This window comes from Festucalex cinctus, chromosome 1, assembly GCF_051991245.1.
Source record: "Festucalex cinctus isolate MCC-2025b chromosome 1, RoL_Fcin_1.0, whole genome shotgun sequence".
Classification (NCBI taxonomy): domain Eukaryota; kingdom Metazoa; phylum Chordata; class Actinopteri; order Syngnathiformes; family Syngnathidae; genus Festucalex; species Festucalex cinctus.
In genome coordinates this window covers 44,735,684-44,762,458 of record NC_135411.1, presented here as the reverse complement: position 1 = coordinate 44,762,458, position 26,775 = coordinate 44,735,684, and the positions used below count along the sequence as shown (strand labels likewise).

The window sequence follows — 26,775 nt, the reverse complement described above, 5'->3', positions numbered from 1 at the left end:
TCCCCCAATATAAAGGGTCCAGTTGTGTGAATCTTGCCAAATATAAGGAACATGCTTGTAAAACAATCAAAATTGGTATGTCAACAAATGTATCGAGATGATGTAAACAAAAAACAAACAAAGAAGCAGGGTCAGCCATCAAACATTGCATACATTTAAAAAAAAAATATGAACAAACTACCGTACATTTAAACAAACTCATTTAATCAAAATAGTCTATAAATAACTGAGGTGTTCATTTGACTCCACCATCATACATCTAATGAAAAGGACAATTATGCCATGCGGGATGAAAATTTTCCAATGAGGGACAGTTTATCGCTGCTAAGATTATTCCAAAATGGCCAAACCTCATGACTGAAAGAATATTTCCCTGTCCAATTTCGTACGTTTAAGATGAGGCTTTACATTGTCACTACTTTTACGATCCAACAATGAATATTCAAAAAACTTGAAGTTCATAGCAACAGAGCCAAAAATGATCTTGCATATTCCAACCACATTGAACGTGACAATGAATGAACGCGTCAAGGTTTGGCTTGGCAAAGTGCTTGCTGTGAATAATAAGAAAAGCCAGGCCATCTACATAATAGTTGTTGCCTCCTCAAAACATTCTGTTATGAAAAACTTCATATAATTTCACTCAGAACTCATCATTAAACTTGTCAATAAAAAAAATAAAATAAATTCTTGACACAAGTCTAGAGTTAATCACTGAAAAAAATAGCATGCTTGTATATAATCAGATAAAACATGTTTATTTTTAGGTTTGTATTTTTCCTTTCTATATTTTATTGTGCATGTTTGTTCCACTTTCTATCAAGGAATGAGTCATCTGGCATTCCCACCCAGTGACAGGGCACAAACACACACACACACGCTTTCACAGACACGTGGCCATGAAAAATAACCCACCTGGTTGCTTAGAAACAAAGAGTGAATTGACAGTCCGTCACTACTTTGTCCCAGTCCATTGATTTGCCAAATGGAACATTAAGCTCTCTTTGGTGACACAAGACACACGCATGTATACACAAACTTGTAATATGTAGATATTTTGCTGAGGAGAAAAACATTCCTTTCTCAAAGAGTTGTTTAGCTTTGCTTTTTCCAGATCTCCTTTCTTTCACCTTAACTGTAATCTGTTTGCTCGTCCACCTTTTGTTAAGATTGAAGAAATGCACAGGCCCAACAGCAGGGAGGGGTTGAACAAACACAAGCTTATTTATAGAAGACACAAAAGCTGATAGAAAAGCGAACACACGAAGGAACCAACACAGATCACTTGACAATTTGCTTGATGTGCCTTGAAGTGAAAATATCGGCGATGAGGTCATTCATTTTGCCATCAAAACGTGGACATTTATGTGCAGTCATGTGAGCAGATTTATTCTGCTTGATTTCTTTAAATAAGCAACACTGTGTCAGAGCAATGTGTTTAAGCCAATCTGCTTCACCCTAAGTAAAGTATTTCATAGAAATAAAATCAGACGTGCCTGCCATGCAGAGCACAGTCGTTCATTTTGTTTAGTGAAGGTTGCTGGCGCCATGCAGTCAAATGATTACCTATTAATGACAAAACATAAATAAATGTTCTCCTCATTAACACATATTGATCATTCATAACAAATTGACTCCGACCAGCTTACATATTTTTCTTGATGATAAAATAGCATTAATAGTTCCAACTGATTGCAAAATCCACAACTTTCCAGTTCAACTGAATAAACAACAGAATGCTTTGAAATAGATTCCTTTCTCATGAAAGAGAAAGTTCCTTTGACCAAATAATGGACAATTTTGGCTCAGGGATACAATAAGGCAATGTAAGTGGGTGGGATAGGGTATGTATGGGCTATGCAATTGCATCTGGTTTTAGACCAACACTTTATGCAGGGGTGTCAAACTCACGTTAGCTTAGGGGCCGCATGGAGGAAAATATATTATCAAGTGGGCCGCATCGGAAAAATAACGGTATATAACTTAAAAACAATTGCTGTCATTTATACGCAGATTTTCGTAGACCAGACCTAAATTACCGAGCTCAATTGTAATCATATTGTTCCAAAAAATAACACAAATGCAAATAGAACACAGCAACACTTTGCCGGTATACATTCTGGACGTGTGAAATCGACCTGTTTTGCATATATATTGTTCCCAGAATGCACTGCATGGCGCAGTTAATGATGTTATAAGGACGTTTATCCTTGTCATATCTATTTGTGTTACCAGTAATTGAATTTGTGTCGTATTTAACACATTTATGTTGGTGTATGATTACAAAAAAATAATAATAATAATTAAACAAACTGTAGTTAAAGTTGTGTGTAAAATAATGACATCCCGGACGACGATTCCCTGGACAAGTTGCATTGGTCATCTGAGGACTGCTTGTGAAATTACAAAGTTATATGTTTTGATTGGGCTGGCTGATTAATTAGTCGGACATTACAAATTTTAATTTTTATTTATTTATTTTTTTTTACTTAAAGGAAGGCTCCTTTAATTTTACATGTATGGCTTGATCGGCAGTAAATAGTTAGTTTAGCTACGAAAAATGCATAAGAGCTGAAGAATACACCCTTATATTGATTTATTTAACTTTTCTTCAACATAGAAGTACTTCCGTGTTGGAACGCCCCCGAGTGGTGACGTAACAAGTGTGTATACTCGCTTGGCGAACAGTAGTTCACGCAGACATAACAACGAGGAGGACACAAACTGTCACTTATGCCTTTGTGTATTGCAAAATTTTGCAAGGCGTCGGCAAGGAAAAACCCGCGAGACCCCCCTAAAAAAAAAAAAAAAAAAACAAAACAAAAAAACGACTTGAGTAGACAATGGTTTGTTTGCTAAGTGCTGTCAACCTCCCGAAGGACAAGCAGGCGTGCGCGCAGCGAACATTTCAGGCATGAGGACTTCGAAAATATGTTACAATTTGAGATGGGGTACGCCACACGCCTAATACTAAAGCCCAACGCAGTACCGAGTATCTTTAAAGAACCAGACGTGGGAAATAATCAAGCCGATGGAGGATCTCTGGCGGCTACTTCCGCAACTGCTAGCAACACGGAGCCTTCACTCTCACAACAGTCGGCACACATCGAGGTCTACCTACGGCCACTGAAAGATCTCGGAGAAGCGAAGCAAATTTAAAGCGAAAGGTAGGCATGTTTCGGGGGTGGGGGGGCATTTGTTATTATACTGCACGGACTGTTTTATTTCATAATTCATTTGAGTGTGAACATCGACAAGTACGGGGACGAGGACGTTATGTTTTATTAGCTCGTAAGTTGTTTATACTAAACAAACTGACCATGTTCATAATCTTATTTTAACCAAAAAATTATAGAATGTGGATTAGTGTCATTATCATGTGTCATGTGCGACGTACTACATTTGTGTTCTGTCCCGCTGTTCTTCCTGTGGTAACCAGCCTAGGTAACGGCGTCTCGCATTTCCTTACTTCATTCTGTCTATAAATAAACACGGTTAATACACAACCTTCTTGCAAGCTTTCGTTTACATCATCGGGACGCTACGCAAAAAAAGAAAAGAAAAAAAAACAGCTAGGGGAGGTTGGGCGCTGTAACGATGATACATTTAATTTTACTATTTTTTCTTTTTCCTGAAATAGTTCGTCAGTTCCACACGTTTTGCATTGCTCGTGCTGTGTGTCACTTTACCTGTTGGATATTGGCAGTTGAGATTGTCCGCAAGGAACCGATCCTCGAGTTCTTTCATTTCCAGACAGCACACATTCATTAGCGGATTGTCCATTCCTGTGCAGCTCCCGCACCACCCCCCGCCTGATTCACTCGTTCGTTAAAGTTTATTTTGTGCCCGAAAAGACCATCTGGCGCCACAACTTTCACATCCAAGGCAGACTTTCCTTCGGTAGGGTTATTTTGTCGTGTTGGATCGAAGCGATAAGGTTTAATCCTTCCGGGTTTGACGCTAGATGCACGGCTGCGTTGCATAGCGCTTCCATCGTGTAGCGTTTACACACTAGTGACGTAAACATCCGGGTTATTTAGTCACGTGTAACAAACATGCCGGCGTTCGATTCATTTTAACATCGGTTTAAAAGTTATTAAATGTACATAAAAAAATAATCACGTCACCAAATTAATTATTGAAAAAGTAGCAACTTTTTGCTGCTAAAAATGGATCAATAAGTAAAGTGTTCCTTTAACAAAATTATCTCGCGGGCCGGATTAAACCCATTTGCGGGCCTGATCCGGCCCGCGGGCCTTATGTTTGACACCCCATTAAGACTTAATGGGTTCTTGATTGACATTACTCCATGCATTTTAATAGAAATCTGTAAAAAAGCAAAAAACAAAAAAAAACACGGGATGTACACATAAGAAAAAAAAACAACCTGCAATTCTTACGTTAAACTTGCTGTTGCTTGATGTTCACAGATGATCACAGATTATCCAGCTGTGATATTGTCACACAGTGTTTTGGGCTGGGAGCACATCACCTTCGTGTTCCCTTTTTTTCTGGAACACACATTCGCAGCAAGAAGACCGAGCAACTGAACAAAAACTAATAATGCTGTGGGCTGACATTCATAGCGAATGAATGAACCGTTATAGTGCAATTCTTCTTGGCAGGCCATAAGGAGGAGAAGAAGAAAACTCTTTTTGCTCTTGAGTCTGACAAATTTTAGCAGCTGCTGGTAATTTGGTCCCAGAATAGCTACACCATTCCCTATATATTCACATGTATATTGTATGTGTGCTTGCCTGAAGTAGATCATTGCCTTAGGAATTAAGTTTTGAGTTTGATCCACTGTGATGTGCCACTTTTTACTCAGGCGTTTGCTATTCGAGGCTGTGTTTCTGTCCTTTTGCTTTATGTGGTCATCGTGTTTTGTTTACCACGCTCTCTTTGTCCAATAACGTATGCATAGTCTTTTCTCTTGTTCTTGTTTTCTGATGTTGTTTATGTATTAGTTACCAGGCGACATCCTGGTTGGTACATATTGAATGTATGGACCATTAGGGGTGGGTGATATGGTCTAAAAATTATATTACAATATTTCAAAGAAATTTGCGGTGACGATATTGGTAATAATTACTAAAATAGATTTGTGATTGACACTTTGGAATAATAGCACTTTTATTGCAGCAAAAATATTTAAGCCACCTTTTTTTCCCCACAATTGAAATCTAAACAAAGTGCAAATATATCAACAAAGAATAAACAGGCCAGGTAGTGTTTACCCTGTAAATTCTAACAGAATTTACTTAGCAAATACAATGAAAGCACATACTTTCAGAAGTCAGTGGCAAATTGCATGAGTCAAAAAAGTCAATTATTTTCTCCTGTGTGGTTGATCCTCGTGTCGACGATCGCCAATGATACGGCAGCAGCCAGTTTGTGGCATCATGCTTTGTACATTGCAGGCAAGTGTATTGTTCAAAAAATGTTTTCCCTCTGCGATTGTTTAGGCACTGGTTATTTTTGCCGCAACTGGCGGCAACCCTCCTCGAGCGTTATTTTGCCGTCAATGTCTGTGATTGTTTAATCAGAGGAGCGAGAAAATGCCGTCATTGCTTGTAGACATTACTAGCGGGTATGAAAAACACAAATGTGCATGGATAGGCCACTGTGCGAGAGCAACGCACACGCCGTCTCTTTGAGAGCATGTTAGCTTAGCGGTCGGTTAGCTTCACAAACTCACGTGAAATAGATGGCGAATTACCGGTCACGGTAAAATAAACACCGCAGATTGTTTATCTTGGCCAAACAATACGCGACCGCTTCAGTATTAACCATTACCATCTTTTTTTTTTTTTTCTCATAAAGGAGTGTGTCTAATCAAGAGTGATCCAGTAATTAATGAATTAATTGGTGGGGGCACCCTCACAGCCTGCGCCCTGGGCGGTCTCCCCCCGGCTCTGCCTCCTTGGACATTCGCATTACTTGCTGCATGCTCATTTTACATCCCTGCCTGTGGTTTATATTTCGTTCATCTCAAATGAATCATTCCGTAACATCTTTTTAATTAAATGATAGTGTTTACTGATTGATAGTCCAATTCTTCATACAGATGCTTGTGGTGTTACTGCTCGACTCTCTAATGAAACGTAATAGACACAAACAAACACGCACGCACACACACACACACACACACACACACCCACACACACACACGCCCACACACACACACACATCTGCCTGCTTGCTCAGCTTGAGCATTTGAAGACTTATTGGACAATTAACCCACAAGGTGACCTGCACTAGGCTATGTCAACTCTGATTATATTTATTGGGGGCCATGCCACTGCAGTGTTTACATTATGTTAATGTTGCAGCTGTGGCAAGTTTCAATTGAAATAGGCTTGAAAGTAAAGTGGGGGGGAAATGTAAAAATAATCATAATAATCTGAGCGTAAGTGGGGGGGAAAGACACACAAGTGCAAAAAATTAAAATGCTAGATACTTTGAATGTGTAAATGCTCGATGCGAGCCTGTGCTTTCCCTTAGCTGTATTCTAAATTTTGGCTTGTGGTGTCTGCATTTCTATCTGTGTTCATATTTTCAAATGTGAGCATGTCCATGGGGATTTCTCTGATCCCACATTCAGAATAAACTGCATGTAAAATGGTTTACTCTGAAGAAGAAAAATGTATCTTCTCCATATGTGCAACCAAAACACCTTAGAACTCCGAGAAACATTAAATGGGTTATTTAATAAGTTAAGAGCTTTAAAATTTGAGGACTTAGTAAATTATAAAATTTGATTTGATTTGATTGATTGAACATATAAACAAGCAAACAGCAGAAAATTGCACTTCTAATGTATAAATTGTATTATAAACAGCTCCCTAATCACATAGAGAATATGTTTAAGATCAAAAGTATTGTTATTGAAGGCAAAACAGAAAAAAATCATAGCAAAATCTCATCCTCCCACCATGTCCTCTGTTCTGTAATTTACAATACTAAAATCACTAACTGGGATAAAATGGAATGATCCACTTTCAGCTGGTCCCAAGAAAGAGGACGCTTTTATCTATTTTGATTATTGATAAGTCTCACAAAAGAAGGAAGCTTGTCAATATCTGATCAACCTGAGCTCCCCTTCAACTCCACTCTGATTTCGCTATTCTCTCTTGTCACATCATTCTCACATTAATTATTTGTTTTTCTTTCATCACACACCCGACGTTCGCATATTTATAGGGTTAGTGCGCTTGCCTGTGGGTGCATGGGTACGTATGCATGTTTGTGTGCGTGCGTATGAATGTGTGTAAGCACTTAAATTGTGCCTGTGAGCTAATGCATTAAGTAAATCTTTGGCAGGCTCAAATGAAAGTAAATGTGGCTAATGGAGGAAAAGTCTCATTTGCACTTGAAAGAACCTGTTATGTTGAATTAGCTTTTCCGTTCACAGAATTGATGCACAAAATGTGACCCTGACTACCTGAATGCATAAAGTTTGTCATGAAAAAGCACATCATGTCACTGTAATGTGTTCACTATGCAGTATGAATAAGAGCGTTAGACATTACAAATGGTCATGAATGAGTAGTGTAGATGAACATCAGCTCTGCCCTCAACTTCATCGAACAGCCAATGAACAAGAACAGTGTTGGAAATAAAGTAATAGGCCCCTGTGTGTTGTTAGTGCCCCTGCCACACAGTCAAATCATTCTAGATTGAAATATGGTGCAGTGACAATGTATTCAGAAAAATAATGTGTAATAGAGAAGACGTTGTTTGACTTCTTAATTCAGGAGCAAGTTGGGAATTCTCTATTGCTAACGTCTATGCTATTAGATTGTCTGAAAATGATCAGATTGGGCAGTTTTGAATAATCTAACTCGGGCTGGGCAATTTTTCCATCAGTGCTACTCAGGGGCCACATGAGCGCATGAACTTCCTAACCAGATGTATGACAAAATATTAGATATGGAAAAAGTTTGTGCATATGTACAAAACACTTAAGAAAGATTAAGATGCTCTTAATTTTATCTTTCATACATTTCTCAATGTGTAAAAATGTAAACGATTGGAAATGAGGCAAAACAAGAAAATAACCACACTGATTTTTTTATTTTTTTCCCCCCACCATTGCAGAGTTCTCTTCTGTAAGAATTACCATTCAAGGATGGCACGAAATTGCTGAACAAGTGTAAGAACTGATTTTGTGCATTGTTCACAGAAATCAACTCTCTCAAAATTTTAATGTCATTTGGGTAATATGTTTTTCCTGCATATTGTTACGGTGGGGGTATGGATGGACCCAAAAGCGGAGGAAACAGGCAGGAAAACAAACAGGATGGAAGATGTAAGGAACTTTATTTATCATGAGGGTGAAGGACTGGACAGGACAGAAAGCGAGCAGACATGGCTTGATGTGGAGACTGATCATGGCGGAGACTTGGCGTGGCGTGATGCAGAGACTTGGCGTGGCGTGATGCAGAGACTTGGCGTGGAAGACTTGGCGTGGAAGACTTAGCAGACTTGGCGTGGAAGACTTGGCGTGGAAGACTTAGCAGACTTGGCGTGGAAGACTTGGCGTGGAAGACTTGGCGTGTAAGACTTGGCGTGGAAGACTTGGCGTGGAAGACTTGGCGTGGAAGACTTGGCGTGGAAGACTTGGCGTGGAAGACTTAGCAGACTTGGCGTGGAAGACTTAGCAGACTTGTCGTGGAAGACTTAGCAGACTTGTCGTGGAAGACTTAGCAGACTTGGCGTGGAAGACTTGGCGTGGAAGACTTGGCGCGGAAGACTTAGCAGACTTGGCGTGGAAGACTTGGCGTGGAAGACTTGGCGTGGAAGACTTGGCGTGGAAGACTTAGCAGACTTGGCGTGGAAGACTTTGAAGACTTGGAAGGCTTGGATGACTTGGTAGACTTGGTAACAAAAGACACCACTGTGACTAAACATGCAGACATTCAAACAATGCTCCCACACCCGCGTGAGACAAACACCACTCCCTTATACCAACACTAATGACAATAACAGGACACACCTGGGAGACACAGCAGGGAGGGGTAACCAATCAGCAATACACACCAGGAAGGAAAGACACAAGCAGGTGGACAAGGTTAACCATAACGAGACTGGGGAAGAAGACAGGAACACCAGACAACCAACACTCACCAAAATAAAACAAAAACCCAACCCAAAAAACCGAAACATGACACATATCATATCCACAAAAAATTAATAGTAGGCTTACGCATGTTGTAGAAGGGTGGCTGACTGATTAGCATGTCCGCCTCCCAGTGCTGAGGACGCAAGATTGAGTCCAGGGTCCGGCCTTCCTGGGTGGAGTTTGCATGTTCTTTCCGTGCCTGCGTGGGTCTTCTCCGGGTACTCCGGTCTCTTCCAACATTCCAAAGACATGCATGGCAGGTTAACTGTTGTTAGGTACCATGAGGCAAAAACAAGGCCAGGACCCAGAATGCAGAGAGGACAGGAGCAAACAGTATATTTTTTTCTCAGAAGTATCAACAGAAAATCACCTTACTCAGGGAAGAAGCACAAGAAGTACTGTGCCGAGAAGTAATGGGTAAGGGGCGCAAGAGGCCCGCCGGGGCTTAATGGGAAGGCTTGTTGCGTGCGCAAACAGAGGATGAGGCTCGAGCATCTGCAACCATGGTTGGCCACCAGAAGCGCTGCTGGATCAGAGAGAGTGTCCGGTGGACCCCAAGGTGGCACGCGATTTTTGAAGCATACCCCCAGAGGAGCACAGGTGTCCTGATGGCAGGTGGGACGAACAGTGTCCCTGGAGGACATCCATCTGGAGCTGGGTGATTGCCAGTGCATCGAGAACATCCTGCTCCACCTGCCACCGGACCGCCCCAACCACACACTCAGAGAGAGGATCGTGCCCATGTTTCTCTTCCTCGCCAGTGATGAACTGCCGGGAGAGGGTGTCAGGTTTCAGGTTCTGGGAACCGGGGAAGTAGGTAAATGTGAAAACCACGCGCTCGAGGAAGAGAGCCCAACGAGCCAGTTGGTAGTTCAGTGGCTTAGCAGAGCAAAAGGCAGGACACGTTCTTGTGGTCCGTCCAAACACTAGAGGGTTATGCCATACCCTCCAGCCAATGCCGCCACTCCTGAAGTGCTCGGACCACTGCCAGCAGTTCACAGTTCCCCACATCATAGTTCTACTCTACTGGGGAAATGCGTTGAGCGAAGTAGGCACAGGGGTGTAGACTTTGGTCAGCAGGCAGGCGCTGAGGGAGGACGGACCCCACTCCTGAATCAGACGCGTCTACCTCTACCACAAACTGCTGCTCGGGATCTGGGTGGATGAGAACAGGGGCATTTACAGACGTCTTTCAGCCGGTCAAAAGCACATTGAACATCGAAGTTTGTTGCCAGTCAATTTCATGAGAGGAGCTGCGCTACTGCTGTAGTTGCGGATAAATCTTCTATAGAAATTAGCGAACCCAAAGGAAATGTTGCAACTGCTTACGATTGGCAGGCACAGGCCACTCCTTGACTGCTTCAATTTTGGTGTGGGTCAGCTCTGAGTTTCCCCTTTTCTACCACATAGCCCAAGAACCTAACAGTGGAAATATTAAATTTGCATTTCTCGGCTTTGTCAAACAACTTAGTTTCTAGCAGCCTCCTGAGGACATCCCTCACGTGATCAACATGCTCCTTCTGTGATCGAGAGAAGACAAAAGTGTCATCAAGGTATACAAACATTCTTATTTAGCAGGTCTTCAAGTACATCATTCATTAATGACTGGTATACTGCTGGAGCGTTTCTGAACCCAAAGGGCATGACCAAGTACTCAAAATGTCCCAAATGAGTATTGAAGGCAGGTTTCCCCATTCATCGCCGTTGTGGATTGTCACCAGGCGGTAGGCGTTTCGGAGGTCCAATTTGGTGAACACGATTGCGTCATGGAGCGGGCTGAATGCGGAGTCCAGAAGTGGCAGACGATACTTGTTCTTTACTGTGATTGTGTTTAAGCCGGTGTAGTCAATGCAAGGGTGCATGGTTATGTCCTTTTCTACAGAGAAAAATCCTGCGCCCAATGGAAATGATGAGTGTTTTATAAGTCCTGCAGCTAGTGATTCAGTAATATATTTTTCCATTACTTCCCGTTCGGGTTTGGTCAGGTTGTATAGTCTGTGGGTAGAGACTGGAGCCCCGAGGAGCAAGTCTCTAGCACAGTCATAAGGCCAATGAGGTGGAAGGGAGCATGCCAAGTCTTTACTAAAAAAAAAATGCCTTTAAAATCATGGTGTTCACATTACTCCATAATTTCTGAGGAGTGGGCGGAGCTAGGGGTTCTGACGGGTACAGCTGACTTTAGACAGTGGGCGTGGCAGTAGTTGCTCCAGTTCCGACTATTACCTGTGAACCAGTCTATGTTGGGTTTGTGCAGTTTCAACCAGGGAATCCCTAAAATGGTGGTGTTGAGTGGGGAGGAAATCACAGAAAAATATTATTTCATGGTGATTACTAGAAAGGGTCAGATTAATGGCCGTGGTTCAGTGTGTAACCCTCCCTAGGAGCCTTCTGTCTACAGCTAGGACCTCGTTGGAGGAGAATAGTGGAGTCAGTGAAAGGTTGTGTGTGTGTTTTTTTTTTTTTTTTTTGTGTAGTCAATGTCTATGACGTCGTCGGCCCCTGAGTCAATGAGCACCTGGAACAGCAACGAGCATAGTGACACGTGAATTATACCTGGAATGTGCATTTGGGTGGAAGAAGGGGAAGATATCCGGCTCACTAGTGTCTCCCTTCCTAATGGTGAGCCCCGGCTTGGCAACTCTGGGCAGCTTGCCAGGAAGTGGCCCCCCTGGCTGCAATACAGGCATAGATCGATCCTCATGCGTCACTGTCGTTCAACAGGGCTGAGTCGAGCCCTGCCCAACTGCATGGGCTCTTCACAGGATGTTATCTTGCTGGATTGGAGCTCGGGAGCGTTGAAAGGAGAAGAGGCGGTGGAGTTTCCCATGATGGTTGAGCTGGAAGGCGAGAAGGTCGGAGAGCAATGAGTCTGGGTCGTCTTCTTCTTCTCCCTCCGTCTCTCCCTGAGGCGGTTGTCTATGCGAGTGGCTAATGTAATAAGTTCATTGAGTGAGCTACATTCTTCTCTCAAAGCTAACTCCTCCTCTATCTCCCCAGCTAGGCCCTTCTGAAAAACTGTCTGTAGTTCTGAGTCCCCATACCCTACTGGCTGCCAGAATCAGGAAAGTTAATGCATATTGCGAGACAGTATTGCTGCCCTGACACAAATCTAGCAACTGGCCGACCGTTTCCCTGCCCTGCACCGGGTGATCGAAAACACGTTTCATTTCCTTTCATTTCATTTAGCAGCACCGATCCTTGCTCAGTAATGGCCAAGGCCCAAGCGGCCGCCTGTCCTGATAATAGGCTCATAATGAAGGCGATTTTTGTCCAGGTGGTGGTATAAGTGCTGGGCTGCTGGTTAAAGACTAATGTACATTGTAGCATAAATTGTGCACATGTGCCTAGGTCACCAGAATACCTAGTAGGGATGGGAATAAATGGCTCTCTGGGAGAAGACAGTTGGGAGGCTGGAGGTTCTGCAGCCGGTGGAGGGTGCAAGGAACCAGAGTAGCTGGTTGGTTGCTGGACGGCAGTTGGTTGCTCATGGCATATTATTTTTTTGTTCACTCACTCACACAAACACGCACACAAACAAACGTCTCGGAGAAGCAAACCCACGCCAACCGGCACTGAAGGCAAGTGACGGTTCCACTCCTCCACCAAGAGCCTCCATGCCATGAATTGGGTGCTCTGAATTGACCCTTGGTGTGCTTGTGAGTGTGGATGGTTGTTTGTCTCTGTGTCCTTGCAATTGGCTGGCAACCAGTTCTGGGTGTACCCCGCTGGCTGGCTGGGATAGGCTCCAGCACTCCAGCGACCCTTGTGAGGAGTAAGCGGTTTAGAAAATGGATGGATGGATGGATGGATGGATGGATGGATGGATGGATGGATGTTGTAGTAGGCTATTGGGCAGGAAAAGACCCAGTGTAAGCACAACAAATCCATCTCTGCCATCTAGTGGCAAATGTTGATATTGCAACTTAAAATTACAGCAGCTGCATATTTGCAGTTTTTTTTTTCTCCTCAGTATTTAGAGAAATAAAATAATTTGTGTTTTCTGGGATTTTTATCTTAATTTACTTCTGTTTCACGTGGAAAACATTGAATGTTAATAAACGGTTTTCGGGGGAAAAGGAAAATGAATGTAATTCCTTTAGCGAATGGAGTCAAATATATGAAGAGATCAAGAAAATATCAGTAGACTAAATACTGGAGCAGACTATAAATGACTTTCCCATAATCCGAATTTCTGTATTAATTCAAACTAAATTGGGTGGGAGGAGGGAGGGGGACTTATGCACACAACTCCTCCCAGAACCTATTCACGTTTTAAAAATATAAACTAATTACATCAATATTTATATAGTGTATAATAAAGTCAAAGTTAGCCAAACTCAGGTTGGCTCGAATCCAAAATAGCATCAAACAATGGATCCCGAAATCACTCACATGTTGAGGAGTGGATTACGTATCCCTTTTAAAATGATTTAGTTTATGCTCGTGATAATGGGCCTCCTCGAATATATGAATCATTGGACGCCATTCATGACAGCACGGTTTGATTTTTGTTGAATTTCATTGTTAGGATTTATTGTTGGTGTTACTGTCAGGGTCAACCTCATGGTAAATTAATTCATCAAAGTTAATTCATATTAAGGTAGTAGTAGTAATATTACGGTTGTTATTGTGATTGAATGTAGCAGTCTGCCTTTGAGTACATGTGCACACACTCTCACAAAAGAAGAGAATGGCCACACATGTAGTGCAATGTTTCCTCTGTGTCTCCCTGCAGGGAGTTTGGTTGGAGGGATCCAGAGTTGCCGGAGGTGATCCAAATGTTACAACATCAGTTCCCATCAGTCCAGTCGAACGCTGCCGCCTACCTCCAGCATCTCTGCTTTGGAGACAACAAGATCAAGTGTGAGGTAATAACTCGGAGGACAAACCCTTGTCATTTGCTTTTTGTCTGTTTGCTCCAGTGTGTCTTTTCACAAGATTGTGGTTACCCACTCAGTATACCAACCAGTCAGCAGGGTTCTTGTGTTTTATACTGTATTTAGAGAAGCTTGATCCATGCCCGCACGCCAGCTGCAATTGCTTAATGACAGAGGGTTGTCACAGTGCATGCAAGATTGAGGATTTGGCCAAGACTCCATCTGACAGGCTTTACTCATTATGAGCCCTTTGTGCCTTTGGGTCGCAATGTATGTCAAAATGTTGTCCCCATAATCTCAAAATGTCAAACCAGAACACACAAGCACACGCACGCACGCGCGCACAGCGGAGCGTGCCCTTTACAAAAGCTGATTTGTCAGCAATTCGGCTTTTCCAACGCAGAGAAAAAAGATTTCCCTGATAACTTGAGATTTTGTACTGTAATCCTCTAATCTAGTCCAAAAATACACCAGACCTGAAGTTTCAGAGCATGTTGAGGAGAAAATGGCACAAACACGTGACATCATGTTACTTCCAACATTGGCAATAAAATAAGCAGCATACAAATAAATGAACGTTGTATTTGCAATGCTTGGTTCTAATAATCCTAGAAATGTGATCATCTCTTATCATACGTATTTTTTTATTCACCTACAGTTCACAGCAGGAAATTACAGATGCTAATCTGTCAACAATCAGAATCATCACTTAGATGCAAAAGGATGGGATTTCTCTTTCATGGAATAACTCATCCAGAAATCCTGAAATCATATATTACACTTTATATTGCATCTCTGGTGTCAAGTTGAAGAGAAATGAATCTACAGGTCCGCTACCGAGAGTGACACACCATTGGGAAACTCCATTCCAAATGCGCAGCTGTCCGAGCTTCCTATTAAATGGCATTGATGTCTCAGTACACCGTCTTAACACAAACTTGGAATATCGCTCTGCTCCTACTGTTTGACCTCGTGTCATTAAGAGCTTTCGTCATTCAGGATCCAAAAGGAAAACATCTGTCCCTGTAATACGACTCCATTCACTTTTATTTAACAGTATTAAGCCTGCCCATGAATCTAAGGGACTGATTTGGGACGAGAATTATTCTTCAAACAGCATCCGTCAACATACATTAAAAATACAGAGAAAGCTGAGGAATAGCTGCGGCTCAGATTCTGTTCTGTGTATTTTTCTCCCCATCCCCCAAACTGTCAAGGGGAGGGGGTGACGCAGAGAACTTCTGCTGAGGACTCCCTCATTCTGGTAGGGGACCTCGATGTTCATGTGAGAAATAACAGTCAGACTTGTTAGGGGGTGTCATATCATTCATTGGATTTTCTGTTCTGGAAACTCAAGTGAGGAGAAGGCGGAACTCTCAACTGATCACTGTAAACATTATTGAGTTAAAGAAACTAAATTCATTGCGCCATTAATTTGGGGCAGCCGACAAGTACATAACAGGTTGATTTAACTGGCCCCAAATGTGTGTCAGTTGGATACCTAAAAACTGCCTGGGAGAGGCCGGCACCAATCGTCACCATGCACTGAAATGACCCAAATGCTTGGAAACACGTTGGAAGGAGTTTTGTCATACTGCAGTTGATATGACACAACTACCTCTTGTGACTGTGTCAAAGTAAGCCCTTAAATCAATCACAAGTTCCACAATTGTATTTGTCAAAAAACATATGTTGCCATAATTTTTCTTTCAAAATATTTATAAGCCGAAAGGTTTTCGCTGCCTGATTTGGCCTGTGCACAGCTGTACATTAGTTTGCGCCAGACGTGCTATTTAAAAGATGCCAAATGAGCCATCGTAATTGGTCTTACTTTTGAGAACTCACACTCCACAGGCTAAATTTAGGTATTTGAGTATACTCTTCCCAGAAGGTACAAAATGAACTGCGCTGCAATTTTGCCTGTTGGGCAGACAATCCTTGGTGCGCCCAATCCCAGTGAAATGACGTCTTGGTGGCAGAAAGTCAGAAACCCTGTCTAAATAGTGGTGCAGATGATCCAAGATGATTTTGAGAGTTGTCTGTTGCCACACTGGTGAAGTGCAGTGACAATGCATGGATCGTTGTGTCCTTTACCGCACAAAGATGTATCTCTCCATGTGACTTGTCACATTTACTTGTCTGAGAATGCATTGGGATTTCCCAGTCAGATAGACCGCAATAATAGGATGGATGGATGGATGGATGGATGGATGGATGGATGGATGGATGGATGGATGGATGGATTTTTGAGTATTTTACTTGGACAATTTATTAGCTATTTTGCAGTATTAACAGTAACAACAAGCAATCTTATTCTTAACAAACTGTGTTGAGTCAAAGGAAAATTTCAGTGTTTTCAAATGTTCTAAATGGGGTGTAACTAATCACACTCTTTAAAATGTTAAGTTATTTTCACATATTTAGAATGTAACTCTAATTTCATGTACTGAAAAACAAGACACACTATTCCTTACCTACTATTTTACCCGCTTTGGAACATTTTGTCTTGTTTTCACTGAGGAAATGTTTTATAATGTAGGGATGTAACGATATCAAAACATCCCGATACGATATTATCACGATATGAAGGTCTCGTAGTGACTCGTCCACCTGTCTTGACCTCAGATCCGGCGACAGGGTGGCATCCAACTTCTGGTGGACTTGCTGGACCACCGTATGACTGATGTGCACCGCAGCGCCTGTGGTGCTCTTCGGAACCTCGTCTACGGGAAGGCCAATGACGACAACAAGATTGCACTCAAAAACTGTGGAGGAATACCAGCTCTGGTCCGACTTCTCCGGAAGACCACAGACGTAGAGATCCGAGAGCTCCTTACAGGTGAAACACACAGAAATAGCAATTAATTCTAACAATTAACTTATAGTCATTTTAAGGGTTTATCTGTTTGACGTCAAATTGTTTGATAATTGCCAATAATTTTCGGTGAATTTCTTTATTATCTGGTTCATCTGTATGAAATCAAATTGGTCTATAATTGCCGTCAATTTTTGGCGAATTTCTTTGCCGGTAATTTTCGGCAATTTTTTTTATTATCTGGTTTATCTGTATGAAATCAAATTGGTCGATAATTGCCGACAATTTTTGGCAAATTTCTTTATTATCTGGTTTGTCTGTATGACGCCAAATTGTTTGATAATTGACAATAATTATCGTCGGATTTCTCTATTATCTGGTTTATCTTTATGAAGACAAATTGTTTGATAATTGCCGATAATTATGGACGGATTTCTCTATTATCTGCTTCATCTGTTTGACGTCAAATTGGTCGATAATTGCCGATAATTTTCGGCAAATTTCTTTAGTATCTGGTTTATCTGGATGAAATCAAATTGGTCGATAATTGCCGATAATTTTCGGCAAATTTCTTTATTATCTGGTTTATCTGGATGAAATCAAATTGGTCGATAATTGCCGATAATTGTCTGCTAATATCTTTATTATCTGTTTTATCTGTATGATGTCAAATTGGTTGATAATTGCTGATAATTATCTGCAAATTTCTTTATTATCTGGTTTATCTGGATGACACCAAATTGGTTGATAATTGTCGTTAAATATCAGCGGATTTCTCTATTATCTGGTTTATCTCTTTGAAGTCAAATAGGTCGATAACTGCCGATAATTATTGGCCACCGATATTATCATGCATCCCGAGTAATTTTATCTGCATAAACATATAGGCAAATATACAGACAAGGTAAATCTGAAAATGTATGTTGCCCTCTTCTGTTCACTTGTATCTGGCAATCCTGCATATTCCTAGAACGGGTCTGAAATTGCCTCTGCCTTATGTTTGTGTGTGACATGATTAATTCAAAAAATTTGGACAGGTTTTGGATCAAATATAGAATGAAACTCAAAGATATAGTAAAATGAATTCAGAGATTCGTTTATGATTGTATTATACATGGTTGGAGGTAATTTCCAAAAACGTGCAAAGACAGATATAGTGCTGAACCGTTTTTCTCCATCGGCAGATGATTAAAGATGAAGTCGCATCCATTTTTCAAGGGCTAGTAGTGGTATTTGATTGACAGTTGACACATGACCGGGGGAGTTGTGTACCTATAACAGGAAAAAAACTATTCAAGTCTGTGCATTTTATCTCGATGCATTATAGACGTTTGATCAAAAAATGATTTTGCGTTAGGGTTTACCAATCTCACACACTTTGGCCCACACTGGGCTTCAGAAATGATGTTCCACGTCAAAGCGCAGTATGTAAGATGTCATTCTGAACCCACTGAGGACTCGACAGAAACCAAACTCCAAAATAATTAAATGATTACCAGCCATGTTTCGAGTTCTTGCTATTCCCAAAGCCCGTAATCATGAAAAGACTTTTACCTCCAGGACCTTGATAGGCAGTCATCGACACCATAAATTATTTTTAACATTTGACTGATCCACATCCAGAATTCTTTGGGGTTTATTCAAAGTGAGAATGAAATTTAAAAAACATGCACACAAGTGACATTGCTACTGTTATATAATGTTTGTGTTGTTTGTAGGCTATAAATGTCTCAAACTGAACGTGTATGTTGTTGTTTCATCCTATAGTAAATTGGTGCTTGAATCATGCTTGCCATCAGTTATTTTTGACTTCTGACAAATTACTAAATTATCATTGACCAAATTTAACCAGAGTTACGTTCAGTTTAACCTTCTAAACTGAATACCAGTCTGGATCAGTCAACAGATAATCTTACTGTCTGCTGACTCTGAAGATTATGAAAATACAAATTCAAAACAAAATATTGTGGATGGACAGTTGCCAGCCAAGATGTCAACGAATAATGCATCATCAAGATGACACAGGATCTTTTGTTTGAATATTTTGAGATGTGGCTTCCTCAAAGTGCAAGCAGGTGTAAAATTGATGTGGGAAACTTCTGGTCCCACTAGGAATTTTCTTGTTACGACTATTAGTAACATTACACAATGAGTAATAAAGCTTTATCCGTTCATAAGTGTGATGGAATGAGCAGGGAACACATTTTTCTCAAGTGATAAGATAGATACAGTAGAGTATGTACGGTAGTTGTGATTATTATACCAGATTCTCGTGAATAGAATATCAAATCTTTTCAACTGAAAGAGAATACACGTTGTATGTTTTCATTTTAACAGAAAGACATGACAAAAAACTGAATGACATTTAATTAAAATACAACCAAATGAAAAACATTTAGAGTGGAAATAAGGATACTATATAATAAATGAAAAAATAATAATAATAATAATCATGTGTCTTGTGTCTTAAAGCGCTTTATAAATATAGTTGAGTTGAGTTATATTTATGTGTAGGGAAGTCCTAATATGAATTTATATTCATATTTATAGTTAATATCAGTAACTCCTAAAGGTGAAGTGCTCTTCCACCAGTCAAGAAATGAGTCGTTTCATATCTGTCATAGTTGTTGTTGGACTGTAAATAATACCAAATAAACTGAACTGGTACAATTGTCATGGCATTTACCGATTTGCCATAACAGCAAATGACATAGTCCATATTCAGCATTTAAAAAATCATCACAATGATTTAGTTGCTGAAACAAAGAAGTCAGAAGGTTACACATTCTAATATTGTCAACTCAGTGACTCGTACAGTACTTGTGAAGTCAACTTTTTTAAATCTTGAACTTCAAATACAATTGAGGGGGCATCAGTCCGTGGCAAGATCAGCAATTTTAGGCAGACGGCAGTATTAACAACACTTCATTTGGCTTTGTTCTTTAACAAGGAATGACAAGAAAACGATTAGTTTTGAGTTGTGGAACTGGAGCGGAATTCTTCAAATATAAGATTTTGTCCATACAGTATTTCTGCAAAACACAATGTGACTGTGGGAGAAGTTCCAGATGCGAATATCCCAAAACACGATGGATTGATTTCAACTTGTGGTTGGACATTCATCTGAGCAAGTGTGAAATCCTGTATGTGTATGTGAGATGATTACCCACCTAAAATAACGTTTTATGAACCTTTTGCTCTGAGTCAGTGTCAATGTCAATCAATAAATAAGGTGAATTTTTCGGTATAAGGACTTCTAATACAGATAGAAGCTTACTTTTTTTTCCTTTTTCCAACATAGTCTCTCAGACACTGTCACACACTTTTCCCATCTGTGCACAAGCGTCCATATTCCCTCAGCCTAAAAATCTTTGGTCTGATGTTTCAGCCAGTTGCTCACAACACTTTTGACTTCATCGTCACTTTCAAACTTTGTGCCTCTTGTGAACACTTTCAAGGGACCAAACAGGTGAATGTCTGAAGGGGTCTCCTATGAGTTTCAGCTGGTTTGCACCCTTCAGCAGCCAAAACCTTGAGAACCGACCGCAGTTCAATCCTGGAGCATACTTCTTGGTCGACCATCTTTGTTAATCGCCAAAACTCTGAAAGTTTTTCTTTAATCTGTCAAAGAAATTAAATCCATGCGGAAAAAGAAGTAAAACAGAAGCTTCTATCTGTATTAAAAGTCCTACTGAAAAATTCACTTCTCATCCTGTGTATGGACTTTGCCTTTCTTCAGTATCATCTCGTCCTCTTATGGGCATTTTCAATCAGGATCACAGCTGACTCACACACGCTGTACATACCGCCTGATGAAAAAAAGGCTTGAAGGGGGAAAAAAAAAGTGTCAAACAGGGAAAATGACCTCCATTTTCCAATCTCTCTTGCACCTCTCCAGCTCGGTTTCCTGTTCAGAACAAAATGTGATTTTTTTTTATTTTTTTTTTGGGGTGGGGGGGGGGGGGGGGGGTATACAGGCAGTTTAAAACAAGTGAAAATCCTTCTTCCCAGCTGATTAGATGCTGCATACAACAGCGTGGGTGTCCTTGGGAAACCCTGCACAATGATGACAATTTCTTGCAGTCCCGCAGTGGATAAATTGAACTGAAGACGCAGCATTAGGATCCCCCTGGGGGATAAGGAATGCTTGGGAGGATAATGGGATTAAAACACAAAACATGATGCTACTGTACCAAACAAGGACCTGGGATAGGTTTCTGAGAACGCTCATTTGCTGAATTTTACCTGTGACATAAAAGAAAAGCAATCATTAAAAACATCCATCCACACTGTAAAAAGGATTGCAATCAGCATTTCATTGAAAGTAATAATATCCATTCAAAACAGGATAAATGTATTGATTTTTATTGTGAAAACTATTTATTTTGCATTGTCAGACATCAATTTTGATTTCGATGGAACTAAAAATATGTCCAAAGGACCCAAAATAAAGTACTCGATTTCCTTCCAATTAAATTTCTTGTCTTCATGCCCTCTGGGTAATATATTTAGTTTGAGCCAAATGGACTTACGCATGCGCATTGAAACAACAGCACATCAGTACCACCATGGCGTTATCGTACATGGGTTCTGATTTACTGCTGCTTGCTTCCGATGCAGGCGGCGTGGGTTCGTTTCCCCACCTGGCAGATCATGTTTCTATGTGTGAGTGAATGCACTTTTAAAACAAATGGCATTGTACTCTATCTGTAGTCATAAATGCTGTACTATTTTGTTGGGCTTTGAGTGAGTTGTTTAGAATTTGGTAGTTTGAAGGTCAACACTACTTTCAAAAAGCAGTCTTTGATATGAGATTGATTAATTACAATCTTAGATTGTGTATGCCTGTTACCAAGTGTGTTTGTCCGGTTCATTTGCTTGTTAGAATATCTGTTTTTTGTTGTTGTTGTGGTCTGACACCTCTTGAAAGACTGACCATATTATAAATGGGATATTCTGCCTTTTCCATCATCTTCTTTCTCCTCTTTTCTCTCCATCCTCACCTCATCTCTAGTTCATATGTTGCATATGGATCATGTTTTAAGATTAATACATATAAGAAAAGAAGAAAAAAAAGATTAATAAATATAGTTTGAGTGTACTCTGTTGTGTCTTTGTAGCTTTGAGATGGACAATACAATATTATATATACATATATATATATATATATATATATATATATATATATATATATATATATATATATATATATATATATATATATATACACATCCATTCATCCATTTTCTTGATCGCTTATTCCTCACAAGGGTCACGGGGGGTGCTGGCCTATGGGCAGTAGCCGGGGTACACCCTGGACTCGTTGCCAGCCAATCACAGTAAATATATATATATATATATATATATATATATATATATATATATATATATATATATATATATATATATATATATATATATATATATATTTGTTTTGTTTTGTTTTTTTAATTTATTTATTTATTTGTCAAGTAAAACCAGCTCAGTGGCAGAGTGTCCACCCTGTGACTGGGACATTGTGGGTTCAATCCCTGCCTGGGTCATACCGAAAGACTTTAAAAATGGAAGCCGTTTGCCTTCTTCCTTGACACTCAGGTGGATTGGGTTGGAATTGGAGGGTTAGATCACCAAACGGTCCCTGAGTACCTGCTGCTGCTCACTGACAGGTTCTTTTGTGGGATGTCAAATTGATTATGTTAATTCAGTTAAAACTAAATGAATTAATTTGGTTCAGTACCTAATGAATATATTTTGGATCAAGGCAAAAAAACATAAGGTTGGTTCAAGTGAAGAATTATGGTTTACATCAAATGAAATAATCAGGTCATACGAAGTCACTCGATGTAGTTTCTGTGAAGTCAAATATTTTACATGTGATATCTGGACATTTTTTTTAGTTTAAGCAGGGTAAAACTTTTAACAGTGCCGTTCTTAACTCATTCACTGCCAGTCCAGGACAAAAAAAAAATCTTTGACGTCTAAAACCGTCTATGGCAGTGAATGTGTTAAAGTTGGATGTCCGTATGTTTTGAATATTCTTGGAGACTACACAAAAGTTTTTTGTTTTTTTTAACTATGTGTAGTAAACGCTGCAATTTACTGTTGTTGCTTTAATACCAAGTTGATGCATAACGAAAAAGCTTTTTTGCACATTGTTTTATTGCGTGTGCAGGAAAGAAATGAATCTTTGACGTCTAAAGCCGTCTATGGCAGTGAATGTGTTAAAGGAGAGGACAGCCTTGTTTCCACAGTGCCACATGAAATTACAAGTGGGCTAGTCTGACTGCTGGACCTCCATCAATTCATCAAAATTTCATCAAGCCCGTCTCAGTGAGTAATTACTTTGGTATTCTACCAGCATCAAAGAAATGTCAAGCTGAAATGCAAGAACATCAACAGCTCCAAACAGAATGATGAATGCACAGGGGAAAAAAAGCTATACCTCAAGGGAGAAAAATAGTTTTAGCCTTTAAAATATAGGCCCCTAATTTCCCTAAATTCTTATACCTATATTCTAAATATTATTATTCTTTATCTTATCCAGAACTTTTAGAGAATCATATGCTTGCAACATTGTGGGAATAGTTTAAGAAAGGCCCTTTTTGTTCCAGCATGACTGTGCAGCAGTGCACAAAGCAACGTCCATCAAGATATGCTTGGATGAGTGCAGGCGGGGAGGAAGAATGAGCACAGGACCCCCACCTCAAGCCCATCAAACACTTTTTGGAGAAAGTACAACAAAATCAGGTTATCTGTAATGGCCAACATCAGTGACCACTGTTCTTCTGGTTCAATGGACAAAAACAACCAAGCAAAAATAAATCTCATTAAAAAAAAAAAAAAAAAAAAAAAAAGAATTGTCAGCTTCCATATTGTGTTCCATGTTGTCAGTGTGCTTGCGTGAGTCTCTAGAAAACTAGAGAATGTAATTTCTGGAGAAATTGTGTGTGAAGGCTGAGAGGCTGGACGGTATCGAATGATATACAATGACATGGAATGAACTTAACAGTTTCAAGTCAGAATGGTTTAATTTGGTAAATAAATGTAAATATTAGATGAGAAAACTAAAATACTTTAATTTTTGGCTTTCATGTTTGAAATTTTTAAAGAAAAAAAATTAGCTGTTGGGATAAGCTGAGAAGTTTAAAATTGGAACGGCTTGAACTAGTCAAGGAAATTAGAAATTAGAGGAGAAAATTTGTTGAAAATCGTTCTCAAGGTGAATTGAATGAGCTAAATGATTTCAATTTCAAAGAGAAATGATTTGAATCTATTAGGTTTAATGTCTCATTGGGAATTAATAGTGTATTTTTGTGGAAAATTGTTGAATTTTGGGAAAAATGGGAATATTTGGAATGGGGAAAAAGTAGTAATAATAGTAGTAATAGTAGTAGCCCTGAACAGCATGAATATTTGCAGTGTGTTGAAATTAGTGAGGAGTTATGTAAATCAGTGAATGAATGTGAAAAAAGAAGTGATCACAATGCGAGAAATTTGGGTGAGAAATTCAGAATATTACTTTTAAAATAGGACGTTTTTGGAATGTTGAAAATCCTTCGTGAGGTGAGTTTTTAATTTGAAATGGGAACAATGTAAATTAATGTAAATTAATGTGCCTTTGGAAATTAAATGTGAATTTTGGATTGAAAATGTAGAATTTTGGCAAAACCATGAATTTTTTTATCACGTTGGAAGTTAGAATAGTAAAAATTATTTGAAAAATGTGGAAAGGGTAGCACATCAAAAAGCGAAAAAAAAAAAAAAAAAGTTGAAGGTGCTGTTTAATAGTGCTTGTTAGAAAATCCAACCCATGACTGGAAGTGTCCGAATCTATAAATTGCTGAATGTTGACGCTGTGTGATGCATTGAATCTTGGCTACGATTCAGTGAATTTCAGGCAAATAAATGCTACTGTATATATTCTTACATTTTCACTCCCTGTCAGTGATATGATCCCAAAGCCAATTACTCATGTCCATATAGCGTATTCTGGTAAGCATGAGAATAAATGTTATAGAAAATGGATGGATGCATGCTTTCATTTTTTTAATAGCAGTCGCAATTAAGACCGCACTGAATCTCTGAACTGTTTCCTACTCCAGTTGCCATGGTGAGACAGAAGGAGGCTAAAATCTGGCAATTATTAAACCAAAAAAAAGTATGATTACATTCTTTTTTCACCCCACTACTCAACAATGAGGTTTTTGCAAGGCAATAGCTTGAACATATTTCTCTGTGCAGACTCCCGCTGTCGTATCAAAATGACAAATGGTGGCGTCAGATGTCCGAGATACAAAAAGTGTGCAAAGCAAATTCAAATATCAATAGGCAGATAAAGAGATGCAATGCAGTGATGCAGGAGGGAGAAATGAGATAGCGGAGTGAATGACAGCCCAAATGAGAGCTGCGCTACGGCTTCAGAGACAAAGAAAGCCAGCCAACATGTTCATTTCCCCCCTCTCAATACAACAGCGCATTTGTAACCTCCTGCTGCCACTCATGATGTAAGGCTGAGGCAATTAACCCCCTTCATCTGCGTGTGTATTTGTGCACGTCCGTGTGCGGGTTTGTGGGTGCAAACGTGGCCGATCAAAGATAAAGAGCCACTCCGCCTTTCTCCTCAGGCGGATGATGTCATATCGCACAGTGGAAAAGAGGCTGGCAAACGGATGATTTTGCTCATGATGATATTATTTGCATGATTCTTTATGGAAACCATGATCATCCTCAGGGTGCTCAGCATTTTAAATACACAATATACACAACGAACTATAAGTTTTTGCTCATTTATTTTTTAGACAACCTCAGAAAACAAAACAAAAAAAAAAGCCTCTTGGATCTTCAAATTGAGGTAAGCAAATTTAGTAACGCAATCATATGCAGCAACTTGTTTCCATCCATAAGATTTGGACTATCCGGCAAAAATTAGAATAAAGACGTTGCTGATTGCAAACATTGCCCTGTATGTGTGTTTTCTTAAAGTGCACATGGCTAATTGCTGTTGTAGCTTGGTAGATTGAACACACTTTATGATTTTGACATTATCAACAAAGGGCAATTCTTCCCCACGTTACGCTTGTGAAAGCTGTCTCGCTCACTTGTCCGTACAGAAAACCTTCTTGTTTATATTCTTGCGGCTGTGTTTGAATACTAAAAACATCCGTTATGCAACTTTTTCGTAATACAAGTTTGAAAATTTGTGTAGTCAAGGATGTTGACAAATGGTACATGGTTAGCTATGACTGATTGTTTGTTACTAATGTGTACACAGTGATAGCAAGTAGGGGTGTTAAAAAAAAAATCGATTCGGCGATATATCGCGATACTACATCGCGCGATTCTCGAATCGATTCAATAATCGGCAGAATCGATTTTTTCAGATTTTTTTTTTTTTTTTTTTTATTTTTTTTTTTTTTTTTTTTTTTTTTAGGATTCACACCTTGAGCATGGAAGAATGTTATATGAACGGCACATTAAGCCTTAATATTTTTATTTTAATGCTGTTCAAATGTGAAACAGATTGCAAACTGTTTGTGTACAGTGGCTCACGGTTATAAGCCTCAAGTTTTAGATAAATATATTCATACAAATCTTACAGTGTACATGTACAAATTTACTGATAGTATTTTCTAAATTTGAATGGAAAAAAATCGCAACAATCGACTTATAAATTCGTATCGGGATTAATCGGTATCGAATCGTGACCATTCGTATCGGGATTAATCGGTATCGAATCGAATCGTGACCTGTGAATCGTGATACGAATCGAATCGTCAGGTACTAGGCAATTCACACCCCTAATAGCAAGTGTATCATGCATCCTAATGTGCTTTACTGTAATGCAGATTCTTTCAATTTCAGTGAGCTCATGATATCAACCACCAAAATATGTCTTTATTTAATATCCGGAAATGCATGTAAGAACTTTAATCTAGCATTTTAATTAACAAATAATGTCA

At 39.7% G+C, this 26,775-nt stretch overlaps 1 protein-coding gene across 11 annotated transcripts in view; it reads left to right on the top strand.

The window, feature by feature from the left end:
• The window catches only part of ctnnd2b (catenin (cadherin-associated protein), delta 2b), a 153,573-nt gene that overhangs the window by 104,128 nt on the left and 22,670 nt on the right, over positions 1–26,775 (top strand). For all 11 annotated transcript variants that reach the window (XM_077537232.1, XM_077537198.1, XM_077537241.1 and 8 more), the window contains 2 exons: positions 13,860–13,992; positions 16,627–16,840. In XM_077537232.1, the coding sequence (XP_077393358.1) occupies positions 13,860–13,992; positions 16,627–16,840 (347 nt within the window). The remainder of the gene's footprint in view (positions 1–13,859; positions 13,993–16,626; positions 16,841–26,775) is intronic.